The sequence below is a fragment of the Zalophus californianus genome, chromosome X (genome assembly GCF_009762305.2).
Source record: "Zalophus californianus isolate mZalCal1 chromosome X, mZalCal1.pri.v2, whole genome shotgun sequence".
Taxonomy (NCBI): domain Eukaryota; kingdom Metazoa; phylum Chordata; class Mammalia; order Carnivora; family Otariidae; genus Zalophus; species Zalophus californianus.
The window spans coordinates 87,016,019-87,029,359 of record NC_045612.1 but is presented as its reverse complement, the minus strand read 5'-3'; the positions used below and the strand labels follow the sequence as shown (position 1 = coordinate 87,029,359).

General features: G+C 59.2%; 2 protein-coding genes across 5 annotated transcripts; one reads left to right on the top strand and one right to left on the bottom strand.

The window, feature by feature from the left end:
- Positions 1–279: 279 nt before the first annotated feature.
- Positions 280–3,204, top strand: PLP2 (proteolipid protein 2). Its single transcript, XM_027609192.2, has 5 exons — positions 280–509; positions 1,608–1,760; positions 1,857–1,952; positions 2,495–2,585; positions 2,771–3,204. Exons 1-5 carry the CDS (start codon positions 414–416, stop codon positions 2,791–2,793), a joined length of 459 nt encoding a protein of 152 aa, XP_027464993.1. The 5' UTR covers positions 280–413; the 3' UTR covers positions 2,794–3,204.
- A 22-nt stretch (positions 3,205–3,226) lies between these two features.
- PRICKLE3 (prickle planar cell polarity protein 3) lies at positions 3,227–12,626 on the bottom strand. 4 transcript variants are annotated; one of them, XM_027609188.1, is made up of 9 exons: positions 12,495–12,626; positions 11,216–11,301; positions 10,184–10,367; positions 8,099–8,212; positions 7,618–7,755; positions 6,183–6,407; positions 5,876–6,062; positions 4,776–5,075; positions 3,227–4,003 (listed from the first exon to the last, which is right to left on the bottom strand). In XM_027609188.1, exons 1-9 carry the CDS (start codon positions 12,534–12,536, stop codon positions 3,408–3,410), a joined length of 1,872 nt encoding a protein of 623 aa, XP_027464989.1. In that variant the 5' UTR covers positions 12,537–12,626; the 3' UTR covers positions 3,227–3,407. The 4 variants fall into 4 exon arrangements, with proteins under 4 accessions (XP_027464989.1, XP_027464990.1, XP_027464991.1 ...); XM_027609189.1 differs by having other exon boundaries at positions 6,183–6,386; XM_027609190.1 differs by having other exon boundaries at positions 7,618–7,804; positions 12,495–12,619.
- Between the last annotated feature and the right edge of the window lie 715 nt (positions 12,627–13,341).

Sequence of the window (13,341 nt, the reverse complement as noted above, 5' to 3'; positions counted from 1 at the left end):
AAACTGAGTCATGTGCTTCCCCCAAACCAGATCCCCGAGGTTCTGAATTGAGGCAGCACCAAAAGCATTCCTACTCCGAAAGCGCAAAAGACCTCTCCATTACCGCACATGGTACCCCGAACTGCCAAGCCTCAAAGGCTGGCGCCCCCGGAGGTGGGGCGCCCTGGGGGCTACGCGCCCGGCAGGGAGTATCCTTGGCGGGCGGGGCAAAGGGGCTTCCGGGGCGGCAGCCACCTGGCCCGGCCCCCTCCGGCCCCGCCCGCTTCTGCTCCGAGAGGTGATTCACTCCCTCCTTCGCCCCGGGGGCCCCCTTCCCGGCCAGACGGCGGGCAAGACGGTAGGGTGTGCAGCGTCTTGGAATCCGCGAGCAAGCGAGTAGATACTCCGCGCCCCTAGGGACTCCGGCCCACCCCATGGCGGATTCCGAGCGCCTCTCGGCCCCCGGCTGCTGGGCCGCCTGCACCAACTTTTCGCGCACCCGAAAGGGAATTCTCCTGTTTGCCGAGATTGTGAGCGTCCCGGGACAGGCGGGTGGGCAAAGGCAGGGTGGAGTGGCTGGACCACGCGGAGCCCAGAGGCCCCGGGTGAGGCAGGCGCGGGCCTAGAGGCGCTCCGCAGTGGGGCGCGGGTGGGTGGGTTAGTGGTGGAGGCCCGAAACCAGGGGCTCGGGGCGAGCCAGGGGGTTTGGAGAAGGTGGTCAGGAGCCGCTTGAGCCACGGAGTGACGCGAGGGGCCCATAGCGCATATGGGGGGCCCTGTGGATGGAGACCGCGTGGACACATCGGTGGGCTCCTTCGGAGGGATCCCAGGAGGCTAGGAGGCGGGGGGCCTCCCGTGGCAGGGAGTGGCGCGGCCTGGGCACGGGCGGGCGGGCTGGCTGCGCGCCCAGGGGCGGGGCCTACTGGGGTGGGGCCCTGAGCCCTGGTCCTATGGGGTCGGGCGGTCCGCCCTTCTACCAGTTCTTCCTCGCCCTTCTGTGGTGGGGCAGGAGGTCCCTAAGCTATTCGGGCCGCTCGGGGAGCCTGGGTTTCCCATCCCCCTGAAAGTGGGCGCCGCCTTTGATTCACTTGTAAAAGGGGTGCGACGCCTTTAACAGAGCCCTGCCCCTCCGGTGTCACTCTCACCGCTTCCCAAAGGGGTTGCCGAGGGAACCGCAGGTTCCGCCCCTGTCAAGGCCCTGAAGCTGGCCGCAGCCGTGCTCACCAAACACCTGGCGGCACCACTCCCTGTAGCCCGCCCCTATGTGGAAGGGGAAGGGGTGGGGGGAAGCGGAGGCACCCAGCTCTACCCCTTACTAGGTGCCCCTGGACAAGTCCCTTAACCTCTCTGCCTCACTTTTCTCATCTGTAAAATAAAGATACTAATAACAGTACCCAGCTCATTGGGTTGTCCTGATGATTAAGTAAATTAATACTTGTACAGCCCCTAGAACAGCTTTTGGGACACAATGAGCACACAGTAAATGTTTAGCTATTAGTGTTTGTCATCTTTCCAGTCCTGATAGGGATCATCGGAGTGTTTGAGACCTCCAATTTAAACCCATCCCCTCAGCCCTGGGCGCTGATTCCGGGTGGGGGGGGGTGGGCTTTCCCCTGTCATCCTTCCAGATATTGTGCCTGGTGATTCTGATCTGCTTCAGTGCCTCCACACCAGGATACTCCTCCCTGTCGGTGGTCGAGATGATCCTTGCTGCTATCTTCTTTGTCATCTACATGTGCGACCTGCACACCAAGATACAGTTCATCAACTGGCCTTGGAGTGTGAGAAAGGGGCAAGGCTAGGAAGGGGCCTGGGCAGTGGGGATGATCCTGGTAACTCTGGATGCTGACTTCCTCTCTTCTCCCCACGCCTCACAGGATTTCTTCCGAACCCTCATAGCGGCCATCCTCTACCTGATCACCTCCATTGTTGTCCTTGTTGAGGGAGGAAACCACTCCAAAATCATCGCAGGGGTAAAAGCCACAGAGGCAGCTCCAAGGCAAAGACAGAGGGGTTTGAGAATCCAGGGCCCAGTTCTGCCTCTGCTTTTGGCAGGAAAGTATGTGGCCCGTAGCAGGCCACGCTTGTCCTCGGAGCCTGCAGTAAAGTCTGGCCCAGGCTCTGGTTCTCCTCCCAAGATCATCATTTGCTGTAAAAGGCCATGCCTTGTCCAACACAGGGACCTTTGTGGGAAGCACAAAGAGGCGGCCTCTTTGTCAACACGTGAGACTACCATCTGCTAGAACTTTGTCTCAAATGTACAGTGTGAATGGTGCCACTGACATGTGCGGCCACCATGTGGTTACCCTGTGTTGAGAGGTTCCAGGAGGAGGGAGGGTGGGGTTGATACCAGTCTCCTGGCCTGTCCCTGGGGCTCTCTGGCTTCCTGATCTGGGTTTTTTAATCACCATCCCTGCATGGGGGCAGTCATTGGAGGTGGTAGACACAAGGAAACAAGAGGCTGAGTAGGCTGACCACGTAATCCAACCTCCCTCACTCCCACCCCCACCCTCAGGTACTGGGCCTACTTGCTACAAGCCTCTTTGGCTATGATGCCTACATCACCTTCCCCTTGAGGCAGCAAAGACATACAGCAGCCCCTACTGGTAAGTGTATGTGTTGGTGGGGGGGAGTGTTGGGCTGAGGGTGCTGAGGAGAGTAAGAAAGCGGTCTCCCAAAGGCCCCCTTATTGGTACTGATGGCTTTAGTGCCAGTAAGTACCATAAGCTTCAGTATTACTTGCCTGGAAATGGATCCTACCAATGCTTTCCTCTTTTTTCCTCACTTGCAGACCCTGCAGATGGCCCTGTGTAGGTGAACTCCCTTCATTTCTCTCCAAAACCTGCAAATAACACTTCCTTCGGAATAACTCCTCCCTGCTCTTACAACACTCCCAGCCAACTCCCAGCCTCTTATTGAAGTACAGGTGCCTTTATTGGGAGAATCTGTCTTCCTACCTGCCAGTCCCTCCTGGGTGTGGCCATCTTTATGGGTGTGCCTGTCCCCCTTCTGCAGTACCCAAAAGGAGACACCTGTTGTGCCTGGACTATGCACCCACTTAAGCCACAGAATGAGAGGAGGAGGAAACCTCAGATTTCAGATTCTAGGCCCCAGGTTGTGACCCACACCAAGTAAACTCCTCAGTGTGGGGGGTGGTTCTGTGGAGGGATAAATAAACAGATGGTTAGAACATACGATAATGAATAAATTAATCCTTTGGTCAAATGTGGATAAATCTCAAGCATCAGGAGGGGGAAAACTGGGAGGCTGGAGCAAGGAGGTAAAGAAGCCAGGCCTGTTTTATGACAAATATTAAATTACTTCATTAACGCAAATGGATGAAGGAGGAAGGGGATTTATGACTTAGGTTGGGGGATGGGATCATCTACACTGACCGGAGGACGGAGCCCTCCAGGACTACACTGCCTTCAAGCCACAATGCAGTTCTTGTCTCTGGCCTGGCGGGGTATCCCTGGGCGTGAGCTCCTGGGGAGCTGTGGAGATGGGGATTTGGGGGTTCCTGTTGCATTGTCCTGAGCAGGCCTGGGCCTGCACAGATGTGGGGGCAGTGGGATGCGTTCCCCTAGGAAGAAGCCATCCTCCTCTGAGGACTCGGAACTGGGGCTAGAAGATGAGCTGGAGCAAGATCCCGAGTCTGAGCCCGATCCCAAGTCACATTGGCGGTGGCGATGTCTGCCCGAGTGGCAGCGGTGATGGTGGTGGTGGTGGCGGTGGTGGCGGCGGTGGCGACGGGGGGGGGCCCTGGGTGGGGGACTGCGTGGCCTGCGACGCTGGGCTGGGGGTGCACTCAGGGTCCGCCGCGGGCCTCCGTCAGACACCAGAGGGTCACGGAAGCTGACACGAGGGGTGCTCTGGCGACCAAAGGCACCATCTTCCGGGCTTGGGTCGGGCTGGCTGGGGAGTCCCGGGGGCGGCTCTGGGGGGCCGCGGAGCCCCAGCTCTGGCATGGAGTGGCGGTGGGGGGCCCCTCTCAGAAAGTGGGTGGGCTCCTCAGGGCCTGCAACTGGAAAGAGATGGAGCAACTCCCTGTTATCTGGTCCCCGAGGGGAGGCCCGTGGAAGGGCCTTCTCTCCACTTTACCCCATCAGGACTGGGAAAGTGGGAGCAGCGGTCGGAGGGGGGTCAGCGAGGTGGGGGGAGTTTGGGAAATGTGAGGGCTGGGGCAGGCTCTGGGTGGAGGGAATAGAAACGTGGCTTCCGATGGAAGGGGGGGTGACATCGACTAAAGCCCACCAAGTTAGCCATAGAATGGGGGCGGGGCCTGGGCGCGGAGGGTGGAAGGTCGGGGGTTTGGAGGAAAGGAGGAAAAACGTGGGTCAAGAAGGAACAAGCCGAGGGGCGCCTGGGTGGCTCAGTGGTCAAGCGTCTGCTTTCGCCTCAGGTCGTGATCCCAGGGTCCTGGGATCGAGCCCCGCATCGGGCTCCCTGCTTGGTGGGAAGCCTGCTTCTCCCTTTCCCACTCCCCCTGCTTGTGTTCCTGCTCTCCCTCTCTCTCTCTGTCAAATAAATAAAATCTTTAAAAAAAAAAAAAAGAAGGAACAATGAGGCTAGGGGACGGGCCTTGTAACAGTGGGGGGCAGAGCCAGGGTTCACGAGGTGGTGTAGTGTGGGCTGGAGACTAGGCCTAGCACGGTTTGTGGGATGCAGCCCGGGCTCAGGTGGGGGCGGGGCCAGGGATGCCGCAGGTGAAGGGCCCGGGCGAGTCAAGGGGAGGGGCGGGGCTTGGGATGAGGCGTGGCTCCGAGAGGCTGGGCGTGGCTCGAGGTTTAGCTTACCAGGCTCCGGCTCCGTGCTTGTGCCTTTGGTGGCGGTCTCCTCCGCTTCCTCCGTGGCGGAGAAAGAGGCCGTGGATGACGCGAGAGGTGCGGAGACTGTGCCGGCGCTCCAGCTCCGGCGGCCGGTCGCCGAAGCCGTGGGCTCAGAGCCCAGGCTGCAGGCTCTCGAGCAGAAGATTAGGCCGCGGCGGGGCAGGAAGGGGCGGCCCAGCAGGGCTCGCCCGCAGCGACTACAGCAGAAGCAGCGGTCCGAGGCGTGCCAGTGCTGGCCCTCATAAGCCATCTGACCCTGGTCCAGGCCTGCGGGGACCGAAGAGAGGGGGGAAACTGAGGCAGAGCCGGCAGGCATATCCCCTGCCCGTCCTGAATGGCGCCCTTCTTGGGAAGAGACAGGGAATCTGAGGCAGGGTACCTCAAGACGCCCTCCCTCCCAACTCTCCAGAATGGGGCCCTTCTCTGGAGAAAGCAGGGAAATCGAGGTTTGGGCTTCACCCTAAGGTTCCTCATCCTCTCTCTCCTGGAAACCGGCTGATGTCTCCTCTTCTCCCTCTCTTTCCCAGGGTGCCCCCTCCCAGATTGGGGGTGGGCATTGGACTCTGAGATGTGGGTCAGGCTTAGACATTAAGAGGTGGCTTCAGGTGGACGGAGTGTAGAAGGTGGACGGAAGGGAAGGCCTGGGTAGGTGGGTGAGGGGCAGGGCTTAGAAGGTAGGGCGGGGCCTTGGTGGGAAAGGAGTGGGTCTTAGAGGGTAGGGTGCAGCTTAGGAGGTAGGACCTCACCTAGGCTGATGCAGGAGTCTATTTAGAGTCTGGGGGAGTTGGGCCTTGGCTGAAGTTGTAAGAGGGTAGCCCCAGGGGGCTGGGAATTAGAGGGAACCCTGGAAGTGGGTCTAGATACGCAGTGGTGCCTAGGGTCGTGCAGGGGGTGGTTTAGAGAGTCCAGCATGATGGGGGATACTGGTGAGGGACTTGCGGTGAGGGGTGGAGGGCTATGGTGCCGGCGCCCGACTCCAAGTATGGACTATAACGGAGGATCCTGGTGCGGCGGCGCTCCGGCCCAGCCGTCCATCTGTCCTCCGGTCCAGTCGCCTGTTTACCCACCAATGTGCTCCCCACAGCCGTCACAGTACTCCGCGTGGCGGGCCTCGTAGCAGGCACAGCAGTGGGGGCGACTTTGACGCATGACGTAGCGCTGCCCTCCCAGCGAGGCTTCGCACTCGAAGCAGCAGAAGTGACCCATGTGCCAGTGCCGGCCCTCGGCCTCGGTGCACTCAGGGGAGAAGATGATCTGCCGGGGGGGAGGAGGGGGGACACACACGGGCCACTTCAGCCACCAGAAGGGCCTGCCCCTGGCCCTGCTCACCCTCCACTCCCACCCCGGGGGGAGGGGGGGCAAAGAGGCGCAAACCTCGTCGCAGGCTTGGCAGCGTGGGCGCAGGCGTTCGGCGTGGTGGCGGCCACAGTAGACTTTGCCAGCATGGTAGAAGTAGATGAGGTCCACCAGCAGCTCGCGGCATGTGGAGCACACGAAGCACTGCGGGTGCCAACAGGCACCCAGGCCTGCTCGGCTGGCGAATACGGCGATGTCCCCGCCTCCGATCTGCTTCCCGCACTGCCAAATGACAGAGAGACGCTGCCGCCGACATGGTCAGATGGACGGGGTTCAGCCAAGACCTGTCGCACGTGGGCCTTCCCCTGGCTGGCCTTTGTGACTGGCTCCACCTGTGGGGCAACTTTTAGGCGGGCCCTGCCTACACGGGAGGGTTCCCTAGAGGCCGATGGGACTCCTGGGGGTGGGAAACCACAGAGACAGGCCCTTCTAATCGTGGGTGGCCTAAAAGGCAAGTCATGTCCTCAGGGCGCTGGGGAAATCAAAGAGATAGGCCAGACCCAGTGGGGGAACCTTAGTGACAAACCTCACCTTAGACCCTAACAGTAGGATCTAGGGTCACGCTCCACCTACCCGGAGGGGCCTTGAAGACAAATTCCACCCACCACTGGGCTCTACAGACAGGCCCTGCCACTGTGGGTCAGTTCCTTTTATTTTTTTAAAGATTTTATTTATTTTTTAAATCATTGTTTATTTATTTATTTGATAGAGAGAGAAAGAGAGAGTACAAGCAGGCAGAGCGGCAGGCAGAGGGAGATGGAGAAGCAGGCAGAGCGGCAGGCAGAGGGAGATGGAGAAGCAGGCCTCCTTCGGAGCAGGGAGCCCAACACGGGGCTCGATCCCAGGACCCTGGGACCATGACCCGAGCTGAAGGCAGACGCTTAACCGACTGAGCCACCCAGACGCCCCTTATTTATTTATTTGAGAGAGAGAGAATGAAAGAGAGATAGCACGAGAGGGGGGAGGGTCGGAGGGAGAAGCAGACTCCCCGCTGAGCAGGGAGCCTGATGCAGGACTTGACCCTGGGACTCCAGGATCATGACCCAAGCTGAAGGCAGTCGCTTAACCAACGAAGCTACCCAGGCACCCCTGTGGGTCAGTTCTTAAGGACACGTTTCAACCACAAGAGGACCAGAGAGACAGCCCACGCCTCACATCCACTGTGAAGAGGGAACTAAGAGAAGGTCCACTAGGGCCTCCTTAGGGACCGACCACATTGGACGGTGAGCTCTGAGGAACAGGCCCTGTCCACCAGGGGGCCCTACAGACAGATCTTGCTGGCCAGGGAGGCCTTAAGGTATGGTCCCTGCCTAACAGTGGGATGTGAGGAAACTGACCCCATCCACCAGAGGGGACACGAGACAGACCCCTAGGGCTTAAGTGGCAGGCCTCATCTTCCCAGGGCCTAGAGCAAAGGCACTGCTCTCCCTCACCGGGGCCCTCCCTGGCTCACCTCCTCACAGATGGCCCCAGTGATGGTCACGGGGAAGATGCGCACGGTGCCACGGCCCAGATTCTCCCGCTTCCGCTGCTGGCTGAAGGCTCTGAGCTCTTTCTTCTCCTCCTCTTCCAGTGCCGTGCAGTACTGTGCCTGGGGTAGGAGGGTCTTCCAGGCTCCTCCCGCCATGCCTGCCCCTCCCCTTCCAGAATTCATCCACACTTAGAGAGTTTACTTCTAGGCCTTGGTATAGGGGGGTCCTTCCTGCCTGAAATTCCCACCCCTTACCTCCTCTCCCAGGGCTCAGGGCTCAGCTGTGGTTTGGCCGAGGAATGGTCCAACTGTCCCTGCCTGTCCATACCCTTCACGTCAGATCAGCTTCCCTTTCCTCCTCTGACCCTGTGCATTTCTTTCCAGCTGCTTAGCATTTGCCCCGGCTGTGCCAGCCCCCCACCCCAACTACCTGGCCTGCCCTTCCTGTCTTCTCGCTCCTCACCTCACTGTCGTGTGGGGGTAGCTGGTGCAGCAGCTGCTTGATCCTGTATTTTTCCCCAGGACTGTTGACATAGGGAACCTTGTCCTCTGGGAGGCAGCTGAAAAATTGGTATACCTGGGAGGACGTGGGGGACAGGAGAGAACAATTGAGACTAGGGGTGAGTTGAGATGCAGTGGGATGGTGGGCCCCTACTTGTCCGAGAATATTAAAGTCATCGGAAGGGACGGTCTACTGACACTCTCCACCTCCCCTTCCTACAGGCTGGATCATTTCCATCACCTCCCAAACACGCCGTGAGTTCCTTCAGACCCTGACCCCATGTTTCTCTCCAGCTGCTGTCCACTGTTCTTTCTTTTACAGCAGAGTTCCTCAAAAGAGCTGTGGGCACTCGCCCCCTCCACTTCCTCTCCCATTGTCTCCAGACCCGCCTGCAGTCAAGCTTCCCCACCGCCCCTTCTGTCCCTGCCCCTCCTTCAAAGCTGTTCCTGTCACGGTCATTGACGATGTCTGCACCTTTAAAATCATTTTTCAGGTCTCAGTCCTCATCAGCTGGACCCAACAGTAGCACTGGACACAGTCGATCACTCCCTTTTCCTGGAGACGCTTTGTTCCCTTGGCTTCCAGAACACTGTCCTCAGTTTCCTCCTATCTTATTGGCTGTTCCTTCTCTGTCTCCCTTTTGGGTCTTCTTCAACTAGCCGACCCCCAAATGCGGGAGGACCCTCAGGCTCATCCTTGGTTCTCTTGCCTCTCTCTACATTCACTCCCTTGGGAATCACATCCAAGCTCATGGCTATAAATACCACTTTGTGGCTAATGCCTCACAAATCCATACCTCCAGCCCTGTGACGCCTCCCTTGAGTGCCAGGCGGCATGGCCACTCCACTCAGATCTCTAACAGGCATCTCAGAACTCCAGATGGCCAAAACCAAACGTACGCTCCTACTCTTCAACTTGCTCCTGCCTTGGCCTGTCCCCTATCAGTTAATCCATCCCTCCTTGAGGTCATCTTTGACTCTCTCTCACACAACCCACAAGCAAATCCTCTTAGCCCTGCTTTCAAACCATATCCAGAATCTGACCACCACTCACTACTTCTGCCACCATTGTCGTCAGTCACTGGACCACTGCAGTAGCCTCCCCCTCATGGTCCCCCTGCTTCTGCCCTCACCCCTACAGCCTATTTTCCTCACAGCAGCCAGAGGGAGCCTGTTAAATCCTCAAACAAACCACATCCCTTCTCTGCTCACAACCCTTTTGTGGCTGCTCCTTCATTCAGAGTAGAGGTCCAAGTCTTCTCCATGCCCCCCCCCACCCCTGTCCTCACTTCCACCCCCTCTCCCAGTCACTCACTCTGCTCCAGCTGCACTGGTCTCCTCACTGTTCCCCACATGGGCCAAGCACACTCCTGCCTCAGGGCCTTTGCCATCGGCTATCCCTTTTGCCTGGATAGCTCTAACCATGGATATCTGCGTGGCACTTCTTTACGTCCTTCAGGAAGCCCAAATGTCATATTTTCACAGAGGCTGACGTGGGCACCCTATTTACAATTCTAACATTTCTCTTTCTCTACTCCTTCCCTGTTGTTTTTTTTTTATTTTATTTTATTCCATAGCCCTTACACCATCTGACATACTTTTCCAGGTTTGTTTACTGGCTGGTGCTCACTCTAGGAATGTAACCTCCATGTGGGCAGATGTATTTTGTTTGTGTTTTGTCCACTGCTGTGGCCTCAGTGCCCAGAACAGGGTCTGACATGCAGCAAGTGCTCAATAATTATTTGTTGAGCGAATCAGTAAATGGGGATGTGGCGAATGAAGTGCTGGGATGAGACCTGAGTTAAGGGGTAGAACAGGAGTGGGGTGAATACGCCCCAACCAGCCCACTCAGTCGTCATTCAGTAGTCCCCAAGAATTGGGGAGGGGGGCTGACCACGGTGAGATGGCAGAAGGGTCAGAAGGATACACGCAGTCTAGTGTTGTCCCAGAAGTAGGTTTCTACCTGAGTGTGTGTATGTGTGTGCCTGTGTGTGTGTGCGCGCGCGCATCTCCTGGAGAACAAGAGTGGGTGGCAGGCTCCGGTCACCTGCTCTGGCTTGAGACCAGGGGGCACCCAGGCATACTCCTCCGAGGCACAGCCTGAGTCATCATCGGAGATGGAGTGGCGCTGGAAGTCTGAGATTAGCCGACACATGATGCGCTCCAGGTCCACAGGCACCGTGTGCACAGCGTGCTCCTCCCTTGGGCATTTGCAGTGCTGACAGATCTTTCTGAGGGGGCCGGGATGGGGGTCAATGATTAAGGGGTAGCTCACTTGGAGTCCTGGGCAGCCCAAGGATGTGCAACTAAGGGGCAGGGACAGGCAGATTAGCACCACCCAAGGACTCCCGAGCCAGGACAAGGCTCTGGGCACAGGAGGCGGGATTGCTGTGGGTAAGACAGGAGTGGAGGGCGAGGCTGTGAGCCGGGGGCGGGGCTGTGGGGTCTGCAGGCCGGCCATCCTCTGACTTTTATCTCTGGGACTCCAGACTTTCCTGGCAGTGGGCCTGAATAGGGGCGGGGCTCTGAGTCTGAGATTGGAGTTATAAATTTAGGGGTTTCTCCTCGGGACTGGCTTTGGAGGTTGTGGGGGAACTTTCCCTAGAAGCGGGCTCTAGCCTGTGCAGAGGCTGTGAACTTGTGGGCGGGTGGGGGCTCTGAGCCTGTGGGTAGGGCCTGAGTGTGCCGGCTGGTGGTATTTTATGAGATGTTTGGGGTACAGGGCTCCAGTGGGAGGATAGGACACTGGGTCCGCGAGAGGAGTTCTGAGCCTGAGAGGCGCTGGATGTCAGGGGACAATGCTCAGCACCTGGGACTGAGGATTTCCCTAGGGATGGGACTCAGTGGCATGCGACAACACTTCTGGGGGCGGGGCTGTGTGGCGGGTGGAGCTTTCCTGGGAACAGGACACTTGGGAACGAGTCGGGGGCGGGGCCCTGAATCTGAGCGTGAGACTCCTCCCCCCAACTGAGCTGCTCCGGCGGACAGGGCTCAAGCCTAGGGGTGTGGCCGGAGCTTCTAGGGGTTTCCCCTGAGGGCGGGGCCCTGACAAAGGCGAGGCCCTGGGATGGTCACCTACCTCCATCCATGCAGCAGGAAGCCGGGGCACTGCTCCCTGCAGGAGTTGCAGGGCTGGCCGCGGTCTGGGTCCTCTGCGTCTGGAGGCTGAAGTGGGTGGGGGCGGACGCGGGACCAGGCGAGGCGCGGGGGCGGGGAGAGAGAAGTCAACGCCCACCTCTCCACTCCAAGGCCCGCGACCGCACGCTGGGGCCTGTCCCACCAGGGCAGCGCTGGGCAGGCTGGGACAGCGCCGGCAGCGCGGGGGAGGAGGACACAACTGAGGTAGAGGCGGGGCAGCTGAGGCCACCTCCCTATATACCCCCTTTTCAGGGAATTCCCTTCCCCCTCACCCAGCCTTGGATACCTCCCACCTGCCCCTGACTCCTTCAGGCCTCAAACACCTCCCCCAGAACTCAGAATACTCTCCCCACCGGAGCACAGAGTCCCTAATCTCGGTGTCTCCTCCCAGGCCTCATCTTGGCCCCTTCTCCACCCAGGAGGCCAGCAGCACTCCAGTTCCACAGGGTGGGAGTTTGAGGCCCCATCCTTTCTTGGGATCCCCACATGAACCCTGCCCCTCTTTTCTGAATCTCAACAGCCCCTCCCCCAAACCCTGGCTTCCCCCTTTCATACCCAAGGAACTGGAGACCCTCCTTCAGGATCTCAGGAGGCCCCTGACCCATTCAATAACCCCCACCCCAAGAAGCCTTGGCCTTTACCCTTCATATCCTAGGGCTATTCACTCCTCTGGACGACCGAACCCAGACCCCACTTAAAGACCCCCTCCAAAGGTAGAGCAACCCTGCTATCTAGGAACTCAGAAAGCTCCTGGCTCAAGTAGAAGCCTGGAAGCCCTCTTCCCCCACATCCCAATCCCTGGACCCTTAATATTCAGGCACCCCAGGAGTGTGGGACCTCACCCCTAAGATCGCCTTCTGCCAAGGTACAGGGAAAGTCCCTTCCCCCTTCCCTCCGAAGCTCAGGAGGTCCTCGCTCAGTCCAGGACCCCAGGATCCAGTCTTCTGGCCCTTAGAATCCCCTCCCAGAATTCACACAAGAGGGGAGCCCACCAGGTCCCTGGGGTGCTGATAGAAGTGTGCAGAGAGGTGATTAGGGAGCAGGTGCCACCTTCCTCAATCCGCACGCTTCCAGCAGCCCCAGCCCCTCCGTTCTGGGAATCTGGGGATGGGGATTCCCAAACCGTCGGTGGAGCGCCTCCTCGTTATCCCAATCCCCTGCCCCTTCTCCTGGGCCTCAGTTTACCCCTGACTCCCACCTCTGCCCCGAGCCTCGCTCACCGCGCGCCCGGAGCGGCGCCTCCGGGACCCACGCGCGAACATGGCGCGCCCGGGCAGGGTCAAGCCGGGCAGGGTCAGGCCGATGGAATCCTCGCGGCCGTGAGGCCACCGCGCGTCCGGCCTGGGAGCTCTGTTCCGTAAATCTGACACCGGCGTGGGAGGAGCGCGCCCCGCACGGCCCGCCCCTGGCCCTGCACTCACTCCCGGGCCAAGGCGCCCCCTGCCTAGAGGTGAGGGGCAGGCAGCCCAGGAGCGCCACCGGGAGAGCTCCCCAGCCTTCCTGCCCTGGGCCGGAGCCAGGCCTCGGAAGGCTCGGCCCCCAGAGCCCCAGGGTAACACATGGCCTCTCACGGAATATTCCAGGGCTTGAGGGCTCTGTAGTGGAGGAGGGGGGACTTGGAAGTGGTGCGCTAGGGTATTTGTGTTGGCGTTTCATGTCCGTTTCTCTTGGATGTTTATTTGGAGGAGGGGTTAAAGCCACCTCTTGCCCCCCCCCCCCCGGTGATGTTCCGAGGGTCTCTTTCCCCCCGGATGAACGCTGCAAGAATGATCCCCAAGCACATCGCAGTCCCAGCTGGTGCTCCCTTGCCACCATCAGAGAGCTAGCTCTTAAACACCCCCACAGCCCCCACTCCCAAACCCTATCGGAGCCAGGACTATTTGAGACTAATGGGGGGAAGAAGTTAAAGTCACTGGCCAGGTTCCGAGGCCCCACTCCCCGCTCCCTCCCCTTCCTTACAGGCCCAGCTGTCTTGTCCCCCTAAGTCCTGAGAAATAGATCTTAAAGCCTTCCCTCCCTGGCTCCTATTTTTCTCTCTCCAGTTAGATATCCCTTTCCTGAGCTCAG